This window comes from Canis lupus, chromosome 22 (genome assembly GCF_048164855.1).
Source record: "Canis lupus baileyi chromosome 22, mCanLup2.hap1, whole genome shotgun sequence".
Taxonomy (NCBI): domain Eukaryota; kingdom Metazoa; phylum Chordata; class Mammalia; order Carnivora; family Canidae; genus Canis; species Canis lupus.
Genome location: NC_132859.1, coordinates 6,214,036 through 6,232,273, shown reverse-complemented (window position 1 = coordinate 6,232,273; position 18,238 = coordinate 6,214,036). Strand labels below are relative to the sequence as shown.

Here is an 18,238-nt window from a genome sequence, read left to right as displayed (position 1 = left end):
GCAGCCAAAGTTGAGTAAGGGTATTTTATCTTTATTTGATATAAAGAAATAGTTATTTTAGTTTATTTTATGCATTTTAATATTTACATAAATCCATGAAATATATATTTTATTGTATATAATGTTCCTTTATATAAAAGTTTATACCTTATTTTATGTGTAAGTACATTTTTATATTATACGTATTTTATATTTACATAAGAAAGATCTATGAGCAGATATTTTATTTTACATTTTTTATAATAAATTTATTTTTTATTGGTTTCAATTTACCAACATACAGAATAACACCCAGTGCTCATCCTGTCAAGTGTCCCCCTCAGTGCCCGTCACCCAGTCACCCCCACCCCCCACCCTCCTCCCCTTCCACCACCCCTAGTTCGTTTCCCAGAGTTAGCAGTCTTTATGTTCTGTCTCCCTTTCTGATATTTCCCACACATTTCTTCTCCCTTCCCTTATATTCCCTTTCACTATTATTTATATTCCCCAAATGAATGAGAACATATAATGTTTGTCCTCCTCCGATTGACTCATTTCACTCAGCATAATACCCTCCAGTTCCATCCACATTGAAGCACAGGGTGGGTATTTGTCGTTTCTAATGGCTGAGGAATATTCCATTGTATACATAAACCACAGCTTCTTTATCCATTCATCTTTCAATGGACACTGAGGCTATAAGCTGAAGGTAAAGATGGCAGTTAATAGAAGTATGTTGGAAGAATGGGGGTTAGCTGGGGGACGGAATGAGGTTTGCATGATCTTGGGGATATGAGAAGAAACTGGACTTAGTTTGGAGGAGAAGTACTAACAAAACATAGAAGGAGGAACACTTTCTCTGTGACAGGAGGAAAAGAGATGTCGATGGTATTGATGTAGACCGGAAATGTAAATCAGAGTAGTAAGGGGTGTGATCCTGTCTGTCACTTTCTATAAATACAGGCAGTGAAGTCATTAGCTGGCAATGAAGTGAGGTTTCTAAGGCAAAATTTGACTATGCTATGCCTCAGTTGGTTTCCATGAGTCCCTGCTGCCCAAAGCACTTCCTTAAAATCTCATCAAAGTATTACTGAAGAATGGGAATAAGCTTATCAGGATAAAGGAACTAAATAAGAATGAGCTCTGAAACAAAATGGTATTTTCCTGATTTTTGTATTTTTATTAAAAAGACATGAAAATGTATATTCTAATCCCAAATATAAGAATGACTTTTTACAGCAAATGTTAAATAAAAGCTTACAACTTAGTATGTATGTGATATTTTAGGAATATTCAGCACCTTACTTCAGAAATCATTTCAAGATAGTATCTACTCTTCATGGTCCACATGATTTAATGCTTGTGACAACTATATATTCTGAGATTTTCCCCATAACACTTTACGATTTGGCCCTCCTGTCATTACTGGCAAATTCCATTTTATCTTACAATTTTCTTATCTGCGAAAGGGAGCACTTGCCCAAGCCCAATAGCAAACATGTGTGACTCATCCCGACTCTATACACATGGCCAAAAAAACCCCCAGAAAACACATTTTTCTTCTTGTCTGCCTAGAACATATGAATATATAAATCAGGTTTTAGCTTTCCCTACTTCATCTTTTCTTTATCTTTCTCTGGCAGTTTCTTAATTTTTTAAAAATATTTTATTTATTTATTTGACAGAGAAAAAAAGAGAGCCAGAGAGCACAAGCAGGGGGAGCAGAGGAAGCAGGCTCAGCAGGGAGCCTGATGCAGGGTGGGGATCATGACCTTAGCTGAAGACAGGGAGTTAACTGACTGAGCCACCCAGGCGCCCCTCTCGGGAGCAGTTTTAATAAAGTCTAGTGCTATTTCCACACAACCCTTTGTGTACCTCTCCATTAAAATTGATGGGATGAGCACTGCCAATATGTTGGCAAATCGAATTAAAAAAAAAAAACCACTAAAATTTTGCATGGTTGCTTTTTGTTTATATGCTTGCCCCTCCCTACCCCTGTCCCTAGTAGATTGTGACTTACTGGAAGTCAGGGATTTAATATGCATGTGTTTATTCTTTCAACACCTAATGTATAGGGAAGGACAAGAAAGCTGACGACATAGTAAAAGGATCCCTGAGCAGAAGAATTCATATTCTATAGCTATGATGAAATCTTAAAAAAATTTTCCCAGAACATTTCAGTGAGGAATAAGGTATAGTGATAAGCTTTCTGTTGATAGAAAAACTCACCAATTCATTTGTCATATTTTGATTTTATTCTCTTTTATTTCAGCTTTTCTTGGTTATGACTCTCTGTCAAGACGGACAGCTGATAGACTTGATGCTGTTGTCATTTCAACCAAGTAAGGAGCACTGTTGATTTGTTTGAGTTTGAGCCAGATACCTTATATAGTGAGATGCTCTCAGCTGTCTTGGTTGTTCTTTGGTTATGCTGGGAGTGTTACAAAGAAATTAAGAAGATGAGGCTAAAGTGATCTTGACATGACCAGAAACGAGTAAGAGAGAAAAGAGTTATACAGTTTGGTCAAACGGGGCTCAAAAACAGGAAGTCAAAAAATTGTTACAATAAAATTAAACTACTGCATCTAAGGGACAAATGACCTCTGTTGGACTTCTAGCCTACTCCTTTTTTTTTTTTTTTGAGAGGCTCCACATGGGGCTTGAACTCACAACCCTGAGATCAAGAGTCAGAGGCTTCACTGACAGAGCCAGCCAGGCACCCCTAGCCTACTCTTAACTAGCAAAGTGAGTAAGATAGGAGCTTTGGAGTCAGAGAATCAGGTTCAAAGCCTGGTTCTAGAATTAATTGGATGACTGTGGCCACTGAATATCATTTTAGCTCAGTTTTCTCAGATGTAAACTGGGAGTCATATAATATTTTCTATATCACAGAGTTATTTTAAAAATTAGGTGATAAAATGCATTTAAAACAATTAACATAGTGTATTTCATGATATAATCCTTCATTAAATGAAGTTAGTCAGCAAATAACATACAGGAATACAAGCAAATTATTCTCAAGAAACATTTTATTTATTATTATTATTATTTAAAAAATTATTTATTTATTCATGAGAGACACAGAGAGAGAAAGAGAGAGAGAGAGAGGCAGAGATACAGGCAGGCTGCATGCAAGGAGCCCAATGTGGGACTCGATCCCAGGACTCCAGGATCAGGCCCTGGGCTGAAGGTGCTGCTAAACTGCTGAGCACCCAGGCTGCCCTCAAGAAACATTTTAGATCAATAATTAATAATAGAAAACAAACCCAATGGAATAAATAGAAAAATGAAGAAACTATGAAAAAAATCCCATAAAAGTGACTGCATGTCAACTTGATTATTAGATTAAGTTGAAATAGAATAATTCCTAAGCTTTGTTTGCTACTTATTGGTTAGTAATAAAGCATAATGATTACAAAGAAAATCACATTTTGGTAAAAGCTTAAGAGAAGTGATCACTTTTTTTTTTCTTAAATCTAATCCAAGTTTTACATTCAAGCCGTTACTTGTATCAAAATGTAAAAATTTGTAAAAGCTTTCATATCAACATTATCATAAAAATGAAGTTTGGATTCAAAATGACCGTAAATATCAGGTTTGCTAAAGAAAATTTTTTACTTTCGGTTTTACGGTTAGAGTATGCCCTCTCCTACACACAGATGCACATTTTTCAATGAAAAATAATTGACTTAAAGAATATCGCTAAAGAATATTGTTATTCTGCTTACAGCTACAGACTAGCACCTAAATATCACTTTCCAAATCAGTTTGAAGATGTATATAATGCATTAAAGGGGTTCATGCGCCAAGATGTTCTTGATAAATATGGTGTGGATCCTGAAAGAATTGGTATTTCTGGAGACAGTGCTGGAGGGAATTTGGCGGCAGCAGTGGCTCAACAGGTATGTTGCTTAGATTTGCTCCTTTTAAAAAACATTTTACACTTAAATATTTATTTCAAACATTAAAATATCAAAGCACTTATGTTACGTTCATATGTTAGAAATCAGAGATACATAAAGATAAGTATTAAAGAACATTTATATCCTTAGTGCTTCTATTTCTACTTTCTGCAGATTTCTTTTTTAAGATTGATTTACTTGAGAGAGGGCATTTGTTGGGGGTGTGTGTGAAGTAGGAACAGAGGGAGAGGGAGACAGAGTCTTTGTTTTTTTTTTTTAGATTTTATTTATTTATTCATGAGAGACACACAGAGAGAGAGGCAGAGACACAGGCAGAGGGAGAAGCAGGCTCCATGCAGGGAGCCCAATGGGAGACTCGACCCCAGCCAGGGCCCTATGATCAGGACCTGAGCCTATGGCAGATGCTCAACCACTGAGCCACCAAGGCGTCTTGAGGGAGAGAGAGTGTTAAGCTGACTCTGCACTGAGTGCAGGGCCTGATGTGGCACTCAATCTCATGACCCAAGGATTCCGACCCTGAGATCACAATCTGAGCCCAAACCAAGAGTTGGATGCTTAAATGACAGTGCCACCCAGGTGCCCATACCTTCTGCCAGATTTTTAAAAATAAAATGATAAAGTACTCTTCCTAGATCATTGGTTTAAACATAATTAATATGGTCAGCTAAGTGCTACACTATTTAGTTTTATTAGGGCTGGTATTTCTGAAATCAATGATACCAGTCACCATAGCTACAGAATCAGATTATTCCAGTATCTTTCATGGAATATACTAAAATTTACATGAAAACTATTATTATCAGAATACTCAATTTGCCTATAAGCAAAAAATGATAGCAGGTTTATAGATACTTTCCTTGCAGAAGGAATTATAACTTTCAGATATCAACCATTACACTATTATTAAGACATTTAGCTAAAACTGGAGAATTAGCTATCAATTTAAAGTGATATATGATCATGATTAGTTTAGTAATGAGTGAGAGTGTTTTTGATGCTGGTTATCTGACCTAAGAAATAAACCAGGCTCTGATGGCTTAGAAGCAATGTTCCTCTCTGAAAAAAGAATTCCTTGTTGATTTATAAATGAATGTCTGCAATTTAATAACTAACTCTAATCATAAATATTGCATATTAATTTATTTTGCAATCAAACCTTGCTGTTTATTTTGTTGATTGTATTATTCATTTTTGTACACGTATTTTAAAGTATATAAATTTTGGCTATTGATACCTTTAGAAATACCTTCTCATGATTTATAGCCAAAGAAAAGATATAAATTTTGTGTTTTGTTATAAATATACTACAGAACAGATATCTGCTACCTCTATATTGCCTACGATTGTCACCCTGAGAGGCATCTTGATGCAGTACAAGGGAAACACCAGGAGACATGTAGTTTTGGAGCTAAAGAAATGTCTAGCTCTGTGACCTTGGACAAGCTACCTAATCTTTTCAAGCATCAGTTCCTTTTTATTGCGTTGCATAGTAATCCCTTCCTCTTGTGGAGTTCAGGCTTCTATAGTGGTGAACCAATGAATTCTGACCCATAATTATGAAAAATCTAGTTAAAATATCTTGTGCTAATCTGAGAAGCATTAAACTGCTAATAAGGTAGGAGAAGCTTCTAGGCCAAAAAGTTTTTTAAAGACACACACACAAACAAAACACACACACAAAGATAACTCTATTACTTGATGTCCTCTCTGCTCTAATGGGATATATCTATCAGAAAAACAAAAACTGTTTGACTAAGATTAGATAGAGATTGAAGTCAAGTTCCTGGGCCTCCAAAAAATGGGGACAATTATGAAGTACTCCTGACTTTAAGTGAGGCCCTGAAGAGATACAGTCTCACTGTTGGGGTGAATGTGTTGTAAAACAAGACCCATACTCATTTGAAGCCTTGCTTCACATCACCTGGATGGTTTGGAGAAATCTCGATCCTTGAACTTAAATTAAGTTGGTATGAACAGTTAATATTCAAGTATACTTGATAGAAATGTATAAAACTTATCACTGGAGAAATATGGTATTGTTATGGACTTCAAATTATTCCTGCAAATATTTTTGGAATTCAGTATCCCGCACAGAATAAAACATATCGAGGAAAACAAGTAAACAAGAAACCATGAAGGAAAGCATGCAGAATTAACAGACAACAGATAGACATTTTAGAAAATTCAGATACTGCAGTTATCAGCCACAGAATATAAATAATTATCCTAGTTTCTTCAATTAATTCACAACCATAATTGCAAATTTCAGCAGAAAAGCAGTTTTGAAAAACAAATAAAAATGCCAAAACTAAAAAATAAAATTATCAAAATAAAAACTTTATGAATTGCTTAAGTGATTTTACATAGCTGAAGAAATCATTTATGAGCTGAAAGATGGGTCATATGACTCATAGGTGATTATGCAAAATGAAGCATGGAAACCCCCAAAAGATAGACAATACAGAAGAGAAGAGAAGAAATATAGCAGACACAGTATGAAAATCCAATAGACTTTTATATATTATGCTAGAAGAGAGGGGAAAGAATGGGAGAAAGGAATATTTGAAAATATAATAGGACATTTTGCAGAGCTGATGAAAGATATCAAGATACAGATAAAAGAAGCTCATGAACCCTAGACATATTTTTTAAAAGATTAAAAATAAATAAGTAGCTAGAGAGAAATCTATATATAGACACTGCAAAGTAAAAGTTTAGATAACCACCAATACAAAATCAAACAAAAAGAAATAGAGGGGTGCCTGACTGGCTCAGTTGGTAAGGCATGCAACTCTTGATCTTGGTGTTGTATGTTGGGTGTAGAGATTACTTTAAAAATTGTTTTAAATCTGGGAAAAAAATGAAATAGAGAAAATCTTAGAGAAGAAAGAGTACCTTCACAGAAGTGCAAGTCATACTGACAGCTTACTTCTCAGTAGTGAGAATGTAATTTTTAAGTCAGTGGAATGTTACCAAAGAACAGCACAAAAATTACTGGCAACCAAATCCTTTGATGCACAAAAATATTACATACAAATAAAGAGAAATGGCATATTCAGGTACACCAAAACTAAGAGAACTGCTATAAATGGAACACACTAAAAGGTGGTTTAAATAATTTCAGACAAAATGAAAATGCAGATAAAAGTTAACAATAGAGGAAGGAGCAAAGAGCAAGAATGTGGTTACAATGTGGATAAATCTTAAACCTGGAGAGTTTAAAATAATAAGATATAAGAAAGACAAATAATCAGTTCAAGAGTGGAGGGGAGGGCAGATTTTAAGTCTTACCGGCTCTTTTTATTATCTAAGAAGAAGTGAAGATTTAGATTGGCCTTTAATAATTTCATTTGTTTTTGAGAGGTTACAAATACACATTATAATTCTTAGGGTAATCATTTAAAGAATAGAAATACGGTAAAACTTATAAACTATAAAAGGAAAAAATAGAATAAATGTCAACTCATCTAAGTCAAAACTAGAGAAAAGAGAAAAGAAGGAAAATTCACAAAATAAGGTAGATCAAAATCAACTGTTTTAGTAATTAGAGTAAATATTAGTAGTCTAAATAACCTGGTTGTAAGATCAAGTTTGTCAGATTAGAAATATGAGTAAGCAGAAAATTTGAAAGTAAATGTATGGAAGATATATGGATGTTACCTAAAGTAATATCTAAAAGAATTACTACTGGGATCCCTGGGTGGTGCAGCGGTTTGGCGCCTGACTTTGGCCCAGGGCGTGATCCTGGAGACCCAGGATCGAATCCCACATCAGGCTCCCGGTGCATGGAGCCTGCTTCTCCCTCTGCCTATGTCTTTGCCTCTCTCTCTCTCTCTCTCTCTCTCTCTGACTATCATAAATAAAAAAAAATAAAAGAATTACTACTATATTAAGAAGATCATATCATTAAAGAAAAAGGTTAAACCACCAAGAAAGTATGACAACTCTAGATCTGTATGGATTTAATAATATGGCCTTAAATGTATGAAGAAAATACTAGAGCTACAGGGAAAAACACAAATGTTCAAAATCACAATGAGAGATTTTAAATTACCTCTTTCAGTAATTAAGACAGCAGGCAAAAATAATAATAAGGGTATACAGGACTCGATCAGTACATTTAATTCGATGGGTCTATAAAAAATAGGGAAACAAGCAAGTACATGTGATTATATTAAAAAATTGGCCAAATACTGGTCCATAAAGCAAGTCTCAAAAAATATCACAGAATTTAAATCACACATTTGGACTCTTAACCACAATGCAATGATTGGGAAATCAACAAGAAAGGGCAAATAAGAAAATATCCTTCTTTGTATGGAAATTTAAAAAATACATTAAGTACTTATGGGTCACTATTTAATAGAATATATATCTTGTATATGCTCCCCACATTTAGAACAATACTCTTAGGAAATTGTATTTCCTCAAAAGCATATATTGGAAAGGAAGGCTAGAATAAGCATCTGACTCAAAAAAAAAATTGAAGGAAGATAATAGTAATGGCAAGAACAGAAATTATGATATTCAAAACCAAGGCTTATAAGAAATATGAACAAAAAGCAAAAAGTTAATTCTTTAAAAGGACTAATAAAATTTTTAAGTCTCTGGAAAGACAAAAAAAGGAAAAGCAAAATCAGGCATAAGTAATGAACATCAGGATTGATAAAGGGACAATACCACAGAGCCTTCAATATGAAAAAGAATTTGTCTTTGATGAGTGAACATTGTAGTCTTTGAAAGACATTTTGAAAAACTTCTTGAAGTTAAAAAATATCTAATAATATTTAAATTCAATGGAAAAATTCTGAGAAAAATGTAACAAGTTATAAAAATATAACTTGCAAGCAGACACAATAATAAGTGAATTTTATCACATTAATAGATAAAGGAAGCAGAATCATAGATCATCTTGCAGAAAAAGATTTAGTAAAATTCACAATAATAATTATTGGTTCACTAAGAATCGATGGAATGTCCTCAATCAGGTAAACTGCTTTGATTAAATGATATAATTTTAAAGAAGTATACAATATTGAATTCCACAGAATGAAGGATGGGGAAGAAGAAGGATGAGTGGTCAGTTCAGGGTGTATGGGAAAATCTTGAGCCTTAAACATAGTTACATTTATATTTATTATGAAGTTCTTTACTTGATTTTATGTGTATTAGCTATAAAGATAGTTTTTTAAAATCTATATGTTCAAAGATTTTAGCTACCTGTTGAGTTGAATTTATTGGTCAAATATAAAATATTTTTGTATTTCTTCTTAACTCAATCTAAAATCAGCCCCCCTTATTTATTACCACACTTCTACTAATGTAAACAGTGTTCTTCATACTAGGTATTGAGCTAAATGGAATGTGGTAATCTTACAGGAGACAAAACACTGAAATGATTATTTAAATTCATTACTTTTTCTTCAACATAAAATGGTTATTTTTACATAAAACAATCTGGTAATGGATTTATACATATTTTATTTTAGTAACTAGATCTAATTACTAGCTGTGCTTAAAATGCAATGTAATAAATAAGCAGAGCTGCCATTTGCTTTTGCTAGTGTGTGTGTATGTGTGTGTGTATGTGTGTACAATGTATACCAAAGGAAAAAATGTCACAATGCTCTCCCTCTTTAACTCTACATTAAGTTTTTAGAAATAGACTTCAATTTAGACATTATACTTTACTCTGAGAAGCATCAGAGTACCTACAGCTTTGATAATTACTATTTGTGACCTATGCTAGCAGATCTCAAGTTTTTGCATGCATGAGAATAACATGAAAGACTTATTAAAACACAAATTGCTGGTTCCTCCCTATCTGACTTAGTAAATCTGGTTGAGGACCCAAGAATTTGAATTTCTAATAAATCCTCAGGTGATGCAGATGCTAGTGGTCCAGGGGCCACACTTGAGGAATTAATTAATGTATGAGACACAATGGGCCATTCCAATGTTGTAAGACCAAATAATGTACATAAAAACATCTGCTAGACTGTAATCCTCAAGATTATTGGTCTCCAGATATTTTTGGTCATGTATCCTATTAATAAAAAACTTCTAGTATACCCCAAATATATGCATTTTATAGATAAATATGTTAATTCACTAATGTAGTTTGAATATTTAAAAACATAAATATTAAAATGAATTAGACTTTTGCCCAGGATTTATCTGTTTAGTATCAGAGCCAAATTGGAGTTCCTAATTATGTGATTTTTCCTTTAAGTGTTAATGCCTGTTGATATAATAATATATGTACATTTTTTTTTTTTACTTACAAAAAATGTTTCCTCTGATTGCCATTCCTAGTTGTCAGAGTAAATATTTTGCATTTTAATCACACATTAGATGGTCTCTTTCTCCATCTATGGGGAAAATCGTACAAATCAGTTTGTTTATATTCATAGGATTTAAGTATAGACATATATCTAATATTCAATATAATACTGAAAATTAGAAAGTTCTTTGAGATATATTTTTGTTGTTTCTGATTATCTTTTTGAGATTTTGGATTTATATCAATCTATTGTTTTTAAATAAAAATATTTTTTCAATGAAAACTACTATTTGAGCAACTAATTTAAATTATTTTCAGCTCATAGACGACCCAGATGTGGAGATCAACCTCAAGACCCAGTGTTTAATTTATCCTGCCCTTCAGACTCTTGATATGGATTTACCATCATATCGGGAAAATTCACATTTTCCAATTCTGCCCAAATCATTGATGGTCAGGTTCTGGAGTGAATACTTTACCGTGGACAAATCTCTTGTAAAAGCTATGTTCTCCAATCAACATGTACCAGTGGAATCAAGCCATCTGTACAAATTTATTAATTGGAGTTCCTTGCTCCCTGAGAAGTTTAAGAAAGGATACTTTTATAAAAGTCCAACTTATGGTAGTTCTGAGCTGGCTAAAAAATATCCGGGGTTTCTAGATGTGAGAGCAGCCCCCTTGTTGGCTGATGACAACAAACTGCGAAGTTTACCCTTGACCTATGTCATCACCTGTCAATATGATGTCTTAAGAGATGATGGAATTATGTATGTCACCCGACTTCAGAATGCCGGGGTTCAGGTGACCCATAACCATATTGAGGATGGATTCCATGGAGCATTTTCCTTTTCTGGATTTAAAATTGCAGATAGACTAGAAAATCAGTATATGAACTGGCTAAGTGAAAATCTATAGTAAAAATCTGAGGAAGGGGTTCATAAAAGTATGTAAACTTCAAATAGGAAACAAACTAGTGAGAATCAAAGGGTTATGTTTGGGTTGATGTTTATCATCTGTGACCTTTCTAAGTCTTCATAGCCATCATGTGGTTTAGTTTTTTAAATCAGAGGATTCTTTATTTCTTGTCCCAAATGCTGTTTACTCACTTCTGTACTTTAGAAACTATCTACTTTCCTGTATATTTTTTTCTGCTTCTGTTTATTCATTTCTTATAGCTGTAATTCACAGCCCTGGTTTTTAAATTGCCTACAGTATTACTATTGAGAAGAAAGTTTTAAACACATTTAGCTCGTGAAATGCCAGAGCTTCACCCAGCATGGATTTAGAGGCTTGCAATGCTGTTTTGTAGGCATTAATATGAATTATGTGCCAATTGTCTTTCAAAGCATTTGCCTCAATATGATGCCATTTGTCTATCACTACAAAAATCATTTCTTAATACAAGCTTTTCCTGTGCTAGTTACCAAATTTAATGCCAATGATCTTTTAGGCACTTTGGGGAAAAGCAGCTCCATACTTATAAAAATTAGGGACACTGAGGTAGGAGACAATAGCTCCACAATGTAGTAGTGGTGAACGAAGCTTGAAATATGGGAGAAATAATAAAACCAAATAGAAAAATTTGAATTTCTAAAAGTTCTTATGTCCATGTGGGCAAAAATTTGAATTTCTAAAAGTTCTTATGTCCATGTGGGCATAGTAGAAGGCAACCTGAAATTAAGTTGTGTTCTTGAGCTGTCTTAGTGTGGATCGCTATAACATAATACCATAGAATGGATGGCTTATAAACAATAGAAATGTGCTCCTAATATTCTGGAGGCTCAGCATGGTTGTCAGCATGGTCAGGTTTTGGTGTGAGTCTTCTGGATTGCAGATGTTAGCTTCTCACTGTATCCTCACTTGGCAGAAAGCAGAGAGGAGAAGCAAGCTTTCTCATGATTCATATAAAAGCACTAACTCCTTATGAGTTCACCTATTCCTAATTATCTCTCAGAGGCACCACTTCATACCATCACATGGGAGCGTAGGCTTTAATGTAAGAGATTTAGGAGGATACAAACATTTAGTCTATACCCTAGACCATGAACTATAGTATATACTATGACCAACTATGAAACTTAGGAGGATAATAAAAACAAATAAAAATAAATAAATAAAAGAAACTTAGGAGAACACAAACATTGTCTATACCCTACACCTTTCTGTTCAACTATGAAATTTAGAAGGACACAAACATTTAGTCTACACTCTAGACCATGAAGAATAAATTGTAGTGACTGTAATTATCAATCTTGATGATCTTGTGGAAGCATTGAAGAATTCAGCCTAGGAGTAATATGGTGGTTTCTCGAAGCCACCAGAAATCAAGTCTTTACTTTTCTGCTCAACTATTATCAGGCAGAAAGAGGTTTTGGTCTTGGGATGGGAGAACCACAAACTTTCATTTCTGTTTCTATCAAGAAAAATAACAGAGTAGTCCTGGAAGCCTGGCCAATATATTTCTCATTTTATGTCTCATTTTATAGAACTACATTTCTTGTAGACACTGTCAGGGTTGCTTGAGGAATCATTTTTTTAACCTGGGCACATCCTCCTGAACAAAATTAGTATTCTTTCAAGTAAAACCATAAGTGAGAAGTGGATAGGCAATTGGCAAGCCACAAATTCAAATGGTTTAAGTAAAGTGGAAAAACAGAAATGTTTAGGGTCATATATTACACGAGATATGTATACAAATCAATCATACCTATGATTTCCAGTGGAGCATCATAGGGTCATTTGTATACTCAGTTGGAGAGGACTTTTTTCTTTCTTTTCTTTTCTTTTCTTTTCTTTTCTTTTCTTTTCTTTTCTTTTCTTTTCTTTCTTTTCTTTTCTTTCTTTTCTTTTCTTTTCTTTCTTTTCTTTTCTTTTCTTTCTTTTCTTTTCTTTTCTTTTTTTCTTTTCTTTCTTTTCTTTTCTTTCTTTTCTTTTCTTTTCTTTTCTTTTCTTTTCTTTTCTTTCTTTTCTTTTTTCTTTTCTTTCTTTCTTTTTTTTTTGCATCTCTATGCCTCATTCTTTTACCTTTTTCAAACCACCTGCCGATCAATAAAAATAATCTATGTTAATAACTAGGTGGGGACATAGTCTTAATTTGGAATTGTAAGATTCATTTAAACATGGACAAAAGTTATGACACAATATACATTATTAAAGCTACCTACTTTGTTTTTTATGCCGTAAAATAAGGTAAATAATTATAGGTGTTCCTACCTTACCATGTGGTTTCTTGGATCCGAAGTTGCCAGGACTGGCTATTTTAATTGCTCTTTACCCCTCTCTACATTGGCCATCACTTCCAATTGCCCTCATTCCACACCTTAATTTCTGTGAGACATTCCTTGTCTCTGATTCTGTCCTTTCCCCAGTCTCTTCCCAATTTCTATTATCTTTTTCCACTCTGTTTTCTGGAACTCATGGATCATCATGAGCAGCATCCAGAAGCTTTTATCTTGCATTAACTTCCATCTGAGATGCAGTACTTAGGACCATGCTTCCTCTATTCTTCCCACATTCGTCATACCATAGTAGCTGAACATGTGCTAAATGTCTTCCTTGATTATTGCTGCTGCTGCCAGACAGTTCTGTCTCCTTCTGGCTTCCTGAATCATAGTAACAGACTGTATCACCAATTACCCTTCCATTTTGTAGTCAACTGTTGACCCCTGAGTCACTGGCTCTCATGCTTCAAAAATTTCACCTTTCAGCTCATTGTCAATACTTCAATATTACTATTGGGGATTTCAGAATCTATGTAGGTAACACAACCAGCAACATGGACTTACTTGACTTGTGCTTCCCCTAATGATCTTGCCCTCCATTCTGCATAAACTATTTGCCCTTATTATCATGTCTTGGACTTTCTTACAAACAAAAATTCCACTCTAATAATCTCAATGTTAAGTAGGCTACTGACTGTAATATGCTGTCTTTTTAGGTCATTCCCATCGATACTTATGATTTCTATAATACTTGGATTATACCAGCATTTAAAAATTCCTCATGACTAAGAAGTGTTTATGTCAGGAATGAAAGGATCATTCAACATTTTTGTTAGCAATAATGAGAAAAATCATATGTTTATTTCTAAATATCTTAAAGAGATAAAATTAATATTCAATTTTTAAATTTAAATAATCCTTATGTGATAGTAATAGAATAATAGAGTAATAGAGTAATAATGCTCTATTAATAGAGTAATAATAGAGTAATAGAAGGTTTATGTATACAATGGAATATTACTCAGCCATTAGAAATGACAAATACCCACCATTTGCTTCAACGTGGATGGAACTGGAGGGTTTTATGCTGAGTGAAATAAGTCAGTCAGAGAAGGACAAACATTATATGTTCTCATTCATTTGGGGAATATAAATAATAGTGAAAGGGAATATAAGGGAAGGGAGAAGAAATGTGTGGGAAATATCAGAAAGGGAGACAGAACATAAAGACTCCTAACTCTGGGAAACTAACTAGGGGTGATGGAAGGGGAGGAGGGCCGGGGGTGGGGGTGAATGGGTGACGGGCACTGAGGGGGGCACTTGACGGGATGAGCACTGGGTGTTATTCTGTATGTTGGTAAATTGAAACCAATAAAAATACATTTATTATTAAAAAAATTAAAAAATAAAGGGTTAAAAAATAGAAGGATATCTATATGGATAAATATTTGCCATATAAAATTTTGCCTCATGCTAATCTCTTTTAAAATTATATAGAAATTATGGATATCCATTATCACCTTTACTATATTTCATTGTTTTAGATAGATACTATCTATCTCAATTAGGCAAGAAAATAAAATTTAAAAGGTAAAAAATTGGAAAGGACTTAAATGATCACTATTTCAAATGACTTGGATGATTTAAGATAATCAAGCCATTATAATAGATATTCAGAAAGGTGACAGTTTAGCAAATTAGGAAGTAAAAATTGTTATATTTTGCACAAAAAACAACTAGTTAGAAGGAAAGTTAGAATCTATTTACAAATTTTCTCTTTTCTGTTTCACTTTGTTCCCTTGTCTCTGTAGAGCTTCTCTCTTTTCCATACCCTCCCAATGAGCAGTGTACACATTTTATTAAGTCTCTTCATTTTAGTAAATTCTATGATCCACTATGACTCATGTACAGAATGTTCACCTCTTGGGTGTATTTTCTCATTTGGAGGTGGGAGGTGGGATTTTTTTTCCTTAGTCTAAGGCACTTCATTTTTTCATCTCTTCTTTGTAATTCACATCTAAATGCAAAAACCTAAAGCTTTAAAACTTTTAGAAGAAAACACAAGAAAAAAATTTTGTGTCAACTTTTTTTAGGTAAAGATTTCTTAGATGAGACTTGGGACAGAAAAAAGGTGCCAGACATTTAAAAAAGCAGGGGGTGGGGCACCTGGGTGGCTCAGTCGGTTAAGCATCTGCCTTTTACCCAGGTCATGATCCCAGGGTCCTGGGATTGAGCTCCATGTCAGGCTCCCTGCTTCTCTCTCTGCCTCTGCCTGCAGCTCCCCCTGCTTGTGTACTCACTCTCTCTGTCACATAAATAAATAAAATCTTTAAAAAAATAAATAACTAAAAAGTAAAAATAAGAAAAAAGATACATTGGACTTCATCAAAGTTCAAACCCTTTACTTCTTGAAAGGCATGATATAGAGAATAAAAAGACAAACCACAGACTGAGAGAACATATCTGAGAAGTATATATGTAATAATAAACTTGAGTCCAGAGTACAAAAAGGACTTCTATAATTCTGTAACAAGAAGCAAAATATACAAGGAAAAAAATGGGTGGAATATTCAAGCAGCTACTTCACTGAAGAAAATACATGATTGGTCAATAAGCACATGAACAAAAATTTAGCAATGTTAATCATTAGTACAGTTTATCCATCTCTTATAAAGTTAAACAGAACCTATTATATGACCCAGAAATTCCATTTCCAAAAAAATATGAAAATGTATATCTTCATAAATACTTGTTTTTGTGTTTAAAAGAGTTTTAGTCATTATGGTCAAAACCCAAACAACTATTCATCACCTGGTGAATAAATTTTGATATATGTATATGATGGAACACCAACGTATGATGTAAAGGGATGACAGGACATGTACTTTGTAAGAGATGATAGAGATTCCTGTAAATGTATGGGTGCATGGATCACAGTTCAGCCTGTTTTGACGCTCTCTTCAGTGAGGCATAGATGCTAACTCATATCCTAAATCCTATGGTACTTCTAATGTTTCCTAAACTACAAAACTAAAAATTTCATACTGAGGAAATCACAAAAAAAAGTAATGACATCAGCCATTTCATTAGCCTTGTGCAAGCATTCAAAATCTCAGCACTCGGAGGTTGCAGCATGATAGAACTGTGGGGTCTAAGTTCCCCAACATTATTTTGTGCTCCTGACCTACAGTTAAGTGGGTCAGGCCATAAAGGAAGTAGCCAATGTGTCCAATTCCAAGTCCGATTCTCTCCTGCTTCCCATCATGCAACTAGTGACCCTGCCAGTTTGAGGCACTGCATGGCAATATTAACAATTGCTTTATTTTGAATGGCTTATGTGCATGATTCAAGATTTATGTCAGTGTTGGCTTTGTGTATTTCTACAGCAATAAATTGCCTTAATTAAGTTAAATCCCTTTAGTCCATCAACAACTAATTAGAGCAATTGAATAAACAGATTGCGCGGAATCAGCTGTTTTTCCTAGATGGGGTTGAAAACTGAGGGGAGTAAATGCAACCATTTGCATTATGTTTTCCTCTCTCTAAGATCTTTTACAATATCCACAATAACATTTCAAGTGCCTGAGCAGATTCTTGAATCCTTGGAAAGAAAGATAGGTATTAATTAAAAAGCTGAATAAATATGTAATATGAAGTGAATTGGTGAGAATCATAAGCTCTCAAATTGTAACCATTTACTAACCATGTGAAAAAAGCCTTAATTTTGCTATTAGAAACAGAGCTAAATATTAACACTTATTTGGGTCATAGAAAATAAGATCTTAGATCTTAGTTATTATTTAAAGTTTAGAAGCATTTCCATTACTGTTTTGGAAACTTATTCATAGCTGCAACATTGGAAGTTATACATGTCTCCTGCCTGGGTGAAATTTGTTTGAATATGAGTGAAATTATCAGAAAAAAATCACCCAGTACATAAGAGGCAAGCTCTTATGTCGTATTTTTACAATGCTGTTGTGTATGATGTTTTGATGTGCTATTATTTTTATTTCCTGTTTTAGTTCTCTAGATCCATGTAAGGGAAAAATGTCCTTTTCTAACCTTTGCCCTACACAGCATGCTTCTCTGTATTTGATATTTGCTCACAGATGAAGAGGTGACTTTTCCTATCAGCTTGCTTTTGGAAGCCTGACTGCCTTGATTCTTACATAGTGTGCATTATCTAAAAGACAGAGTGTGGTCTCGGTGGACAGTGGGAAAATAATCAACAAAAACATTTTCATACCTTTGTAAAGCTATACTTTAATTTACAGGATTCCACTCAGAATGCATTATCTCTTTTCTACATTTTTAAAATGGTCATTAGTAAACAATTTGATTCTCAATGGTCATCACACTTTTATTCTACTATATCTTCTATATATCTTCTTTTTTTTTATTGGTGTTCAATTTACTAACATACAGAATAACCCCCAGTGCCCGTCACCCATTCACTCCCACCCCTGCCCTCCTCCCCTTCCACCACCCCTAGTTCGTTTCCCAGAGTTAGGAGTCTTTACGTTCTGTCTCCCTTTCTGATATTTCCCACACATTTCTTCTCCCTTCCCTTATTTTCCCTTTCACTATTATTTATATTCCCCAAATGAATGAGAACATATAATGTTTGTCCTTCTCCGACTGACTTACTTCACTCAGCATAATACCCTCCAGTTCCATCCACGTTGAAGCAAATGGTGGGTATTTGTCATTTCTAATAGCTGAGTAATATTCCATTGTATATATCTTCTATCTATATCTTCTGCACTGCACAGTCTTGGCTTTTTCTATGTTGCCACCCAGTTTACTGGAGCAGTTCTTAGGGCTCGTTCAAT

The 18,238-nt window shown here is 34.1% G+C and overlaps 1 protein-coding gene across 1 annotated transcript in view; it reads left to right on the top strand.

Moving 5' to 3' along the window:
• AADAC (arylacetamide deacetylase) overlaps positions 1 to 17,752 on the top strand; it is a 30,682-nt gene extending 12,930 nt beyond the window's left edge. Inside the window, exons 3-5 of the mRNA XM_072792263.1 lie at positions 2,252 to 2,321; positions 3,710 to 3,881; positions 10,504 to 17,752. Coding sequence (XP_072648364.1) covers positions 2,252 to 2,321; positions 3,710 to 3,881; positions 10,504 to 11,100 — 839 coding nt within the window. The 3' untranslated portion in view covers positions 11,101 to 17,752. The remainder of the gene's footprint in view (positions 1 to 2,251; positions 2,322 to 3,709; positions 3,882 to 10,503) is intronic.
• The last annotated feature ends 486 nt before the right edge of the window (positions 17,753 to 18,238 follow it).